General features: G+C 48.3%; 1 protein-coding gene across 1 annotated transcript; it reads right to left on the bottom strand.

Moving 5' to 3' along the window:
- Positions 1–2,129: 2,129 nt before the first annotated feature.
- On the bottom strand, positions 2,130–3,694 carry LOC145354695 (myeloid-associated differentiation marker-like protein 2). The gene has a single exon (XM_080206138.1). It carries the CDS (start codon positions 3,568–3,570, stop codon positions 2,698–2,700), a length of 873 nt encoding a protein of 290 aa, XP_080062264.1. The 5' UTR covers positions 3,571–3,694; the 3' UTR covers positions 2,130–2,697.
- Positions 3,695–5,507: the final 1,813 nt, after the last annotated feature.

Genomic DNA, 5,507 nt, shown 5'->3' with positions numbered 1-5,507 from the left:
AAGGAATGATGCCGCAGGGACATGGCCAGCAAATGTATCCTTCATTGTTAAAGAGCGGGAGAGAATTAATCCCGGGAACTGTAAACCAGTTGGCTTAACGTAAACTGTAGGAAGGATCCATGAGATTCTGCAGTGAGATCAGATAACATCTAGAGATTGGAAAATACGATAGAAAATTATCCGTCATGGACTTACAGAGGTGAATTTTCCCATGGGAATTGTAGCAGGGAGTGACGGGCGGACCATACAGTAGCCTGTTGACCTAGAACGTGATTTTCCAGTCTGAGGGCAAATGCGGCTAGAAAACCTTGCCCGTAGAATCCCAACAGTGTAGAAGGAGGCCATTTGGCCCATCAGGTCTGCACCGACTCACTTTGTGGGGATGCCGGTGTTGGACTGGGGTAAACACAGTAAGAAGTCTCACAGCGCCAGGTTAAAGTCAAACAGATTTATTTGGTAGCAAACGCCACTAGCTTTCGGGGCTCTGACTCTTCGTCAGGCTTGCCCCACTGCCAGCAAGGACTGGAGAATCCCAGCCTCGGGCGAGGTTGGAGAATTCTGGCCATGGTGTCAGAAGATGATACTGAGAGACTGAGTAGACTAGGCCTCTACTCATTGGAATTCAGAAGAAGGGGCAATTTTATAGAAACTTGTAAGATTATGAAGGGAATAGGTAAGATAGCAGCAGGGAAGTTTGTTTCCACTGGCAGGTGAAACTAGAACTAGGGGGCATAGCCTCAAAATAAGGGGGAGCAGATTTGGGACTGAGTTGAGGAGGAACTTCTTCACCGAAAGGGTTGTGAATCTCTGGAACTCCCTGCCCAGTGAAGCAGTTGAGGCTACCTCATTGAATGTTTTTAAGGCAATGATGGATAAATTTTTGAACAGTAAAGGAATTAAGGGTTATGGTGAGCGGGCGGGTAAGTGGATCTGAGTCCACAAAAAGATCAACCATGATCTTATTGAATGGCGGAGCAGGCTTGAGGGGATAGATGGCCTACTCCTGCTCCTCCCTCTTATGATCTCAGTTAACATTCACACCCATATCTGATTGGTGACCAACAACCCTGCTTTCTCTGCCTTACCTCCATCTTATCAGAATATCCCAAACGTTTTGAAAGCAATAACCATTTAACATGGTGCAAAGATAGAAAATGCTTTGAATCCAATTCCTTTTCCTTCTTCCCTCCTCTCTTGACTGTATCTTGGAATACGATAGCACATGTACCAAAAACGATCCAATTGCCAGTGGCAATGGCTCACGCAGGAGTCGCGGCAGTTAAAACTAAAACATAGAAAATAGGTGCAGAAATAGGCCATTTGGCCCTTCGAGCCTGCACCGCCATTCAATATGATCATGGCTGGTCATGCACTTTCAGTATCCCACCTGTTTTCCCATCATACCCTTTGATCCCTTTCGGACTACATCCAGCTCCCTCTTGAATATATCTAACAAACTGGCCTTGACGTCTTTCTGTGGTAGACAATTCCACAGGCTCACAATTCTCTGAATGATGAAGTTCTTCCTTATCTCAGCCCTGAATGGCTTACCCCCTTATTCTTAAACTGTGACCCCCTAGTTCTGGACTTCCTGAATATTGGGAACATTTGTCCAGCATCTAGCCTGTCCAGTCCCATCAGGATTTTATACGTTTCTATGAGATCCCCTCTCATTCTTCTAAATTCCTGAGTACATGCCCAGTCAATCCAATCTCTCTGCATGTGCCAATCTTGCCATTCTGGAAATCAGTCTGGTCAACCTTCGCTGGACTCCCTCGATAGCAAGAATGTCCTTTCTCAGACTAAGAGATCAAAACTGCACACAATACTCAAGGTGTGACCCCCACCAAGGCCCCAGATAACTCCAGCAAGACATCCTTACTCAAATTGCCTTGCTATGAAGGCCAGCATGCCATTAGCTTTCCTCACTACCCGGTGTACCTGCATGCTAATCTTCAGCAACTGTGCCACCCAGGTCACATTGCACTTTCCCTTTCCCTAAACTGCCACCATTCAGATAATTATCTGAGGAGCCTGTTTAGCCCTGCCGGGTTTGTAGCTAAACCAAATACTCGTCTTTAGCGGGGATCCGTATGCGCGTGCGCACCTCGATCAGATGTTCAATGAAAAGCAAGATCCTTAGACTACTAACGCAGATAATAGGGCGGCACGGTGACACAATGGTTAACACTGCTGCCTCACAGTGCCAGGGTTCGGTTCCAGCCTCGGATGACCGTGTGTGACATTTGCACACACTCTCCCCGCGTCTGTGTGGGTGCTCCAGTTTCTTGCCACGCCCCAAAGATATACAAGTTGGGGCGAATTGGCCATGCTAAATTGCCCCTGGGTGTCCTGAGTTGTGTAAATTAGTGGGGTAAATGGATAGGGCCTGGGTGGGATGCTCTGTTGGAGGGTTGGTGCAGACCTGATGGGCGAATGGACTCCTTCTGTGGTTCTATAGCGTGCCTATGGATCAACCACAAACAGGAAGATTGTACTTGCAATCCTCCCAGTTTTTCTGGCTCACCCATGTGCTGCTTGAACACGTTGAGATTAATCAAGGAAACAGGGGAAGAATATTTACTTTTATCAACTTGGATCTGAACAACCAGAGGGAAAGATATGGAAAGCTCCAATATATTCAGATTACCAAAGCAGGCTTTCCCCATTACCAATGGATTATGGTTTTGGTGGCATTTATGCCCGAACAATAAAAACTAACATGGAAGAATATATTAGATCCACACAGTATACAATGAGATTAGCGAAGGTTAGAATAGTCGTTATGATTTGGTTGTCCGATGGGCAGTTTCCTCTTTCACAGTTGGCTGGTCTGTCGGTCTTGTAGGGCGGACTGAAACAGAAGATAGGCCAGATGATTGCGGCAGTGATGTACATCAGGACAGCTATGATGTTGTAGGCTGCCAAAAACTTCTCAAACGGAAATGGGAGCACTGCAGTGAGCTTTGCAATGGTTAAAATGATAATGGAAAAGGTGACGATGAAGCATATGCAGTACACTGCCATACACCACTGCCGCCCACCGTTAACTTGATAAGAGCCCTCGACAATTACAAAGATAATGCAGGCAATGAAAGCTTCCAACACTTTCAGGAGGCCGGGGACAGTCTTCAGAAATCCACTGATCTCGCCAGCTTTTGCCCGCGTGAGGCCAACCTCCACCGCGTAAGCGATAAAGCACAGACACGACATCGCAGTGGCGGCTATTTTAAAATCCTTGTCTGTCTGTTGGCCGGGCGCCAGGAAAATCGTGGGGTAGATGATCGAAGCTGTCAGGTTCATCAGCGTGGCGAGCATGGCGAACGAGGTGGTGAAGTCCTCCCAGCTTATGGGGATCCTCGTGAAAAGGACCGTCAGCTCCAGCCCGATAATCAGGGCCGAGATCACAAACGAGAAACACCACGTGAACATGCACCACCCTCCGTACTGACCGGAGTACTGACCGACGTGGGCGACCAGGCTAAAAGCCGTACACGAAAGAAAGATCTCAAAGAACCTTACAATCCCGACTGGACCCGTCACCGATTTGAGATCCATTAGCACAGGCATCTTGTGGAGCAGGTGATCAGCCCTAGAAAAACAGGCAGAGGGGTGGATACTCCTATCTGCAGCAACAGACTGAGGTTAACTTCACATCCGTTCGCACTCAAGCTCACCGAGTGACCCGTTCAGCCGCAGACGTTCTTCTGGACTAGTCGCGTCCTCTTATCATCCCAAATAAAAGGTGGTTCCTTTCTTTCTATCTATTTGGGAGGCGTGACACAAACATGTGTCACACCCCGAATAGTTTTCTGCATACATCATTTGCCGTTGTGTCATTATGCTTCTACTGACGCTCTTTGCCCTCTCTGTTCTTCGCTGCACATCGAGTGATTATTCATTAACAGCTTTCGAGCATATAAAGAAAAGAACAGCACAGAAACAGGCCCTTTGGCCCCCTGAGCCCGTGCTGAACAGAATGGTTTTGGTAGGTCCTTAGTCGAGGGAGGGTCCTTGTCTCGAAGGGCGGCATTGTGGCACAGTGGTTAGCACTGCTGCCTCACAGCGCCAGGGACCCGCGTTCGATTCTGGTCTTGGGTCACTGTGTGCGTGGAATCTCCACGTTCTTCCTGTGGGTTCCCTCCGTGTGCTCCCGTAATCTGAAGGATGTGCTGGTTAGGTGCATTGGCCATGCTAAGTTCTCCCTCAGTGTACCCGAACAGGCGCCAGAGTGTGGCGACGAGAGGATTTTCACAGTAACTTCATTGCATTGTGAATGTAAGCCTACTTGTCACACTTGGAGTGACACAGTGGCACCGTGGTTAGCACTGCTGCCTCACAGCACCAGGAACCGGGTTTGATTCCGGCCTCGGGTCACTGTCTGTGTGGAGTTTGCTCATTCTCCTCGTGTCTGCGTGGGTTTCCTCCGGGTGCTCCAGTTTCCTCCTACAGTCCAACGATGTGTGGGTTTGGCTGATTGGCCGTGCCAAACTGTCCCTTAGTGACAGGGGGATTAGCTGGATAAATATGCGGGGATATGGAAATAGGGCCTGGGTGGGGTTGTGGTCAGTGCAGACTCGATGGGCCAAATGGCCTCCTTCTGCACTGTAGAGATTCTATGAAGAATAATCTTAAAACTACAATGCCAATTGTAAGTCAAATCCGTCAGGTTTGAGGTGAAGTTACAGACACGAGTCTGAAACATAGAATTGAAACAAAATCAGAAAATGCTGGACAATCTCAGCAGGTCAGACAGCATCTGTGGAGGGAGAAAGCAGAACATTTCTGGTTCAGGATGACCCTTTGTCAGAGCTGAATAAAAGCTAAGACAGAAACGAACTGTCTTATTTATTGGGTTCCTGTGTCTCTGTGTACCGCTGTCCTATCCACAGGTATGACCACATTCTAAACTGCGAGGGCTCCCACAGTGCAATTGCAGCATGCTTGAGCTTTATGGTGGCAGTTTTCCAGACGCATGTTTGGTTAATTGCTCGACCCACACAGGCACGTAGGAACAGGAGGAGACCATTCAACCCCTCAAACCTGTTTTGCCAGTAACCTAGATCGATCGTGGCTGCTCTCTCCCTTATCTACTTACCTTGGGGAGGCACGGTGGCACAGTGGTTAGCGCTGCTGTCTCACACCATCAGGGGACCTGGATTCGACCCCTGGCCTGGGTCACTGTCTGTGGGTTCTCCCCGTGTCTGCGTGGGTTTCCTCTGGGTGCTCTAATTTCCTCCCGTGGTCCAAAGACATGCTGGTTCAGTGCATTGGCCATGCTAAATTCTCCCTCAGTGTACCCGAACAGGCGCCGGAGTGTGGCGACTAGAGGATTTCCACAGTAATTTTATTGCAGCGTTAATGTAAGCCTACTTGTGACGCTAAGAAATAAACTTTAAACTTTGGTTCCTTAAACTTATACCCTAATCTTACAAAACGTACAGTTTTGAAGAACATAATAGGGAACGTAAGAGCAGCAGAGTGATTAGCACGGCAGCCTCGGTCAG

This window comes from Carcharhinus amblyrhynchos, chromosome 18 (assembly GCF_965287045.1).
Source record: "Carcharhinus amblyrhynchos chromosome 18, sCarAmb.v2.hapA, whole genome shotgun sequence".
Taxonomy (NCBI): domain Eukaryota; kingdom Metazoa; phylum Chordata; class Chondrichthyes; order Carcharhiniformes; family Carcharhinidae; genus Carcharhinus; species Carcharhinus amblyrhynchos.
This window is presented reverse-complemented; position numbering and strand designations above follow the sequence as displayed.

Excerpts from the sequence above, each read along its gene's own strand:
- LOC145354695 (XM_080206138.1), bottom strand. The coding sequence starts at position 3,570 with ATGCCTGTGCTAATGGATCTCAAATCGGTGACGGGTCCAGTCGGGATT.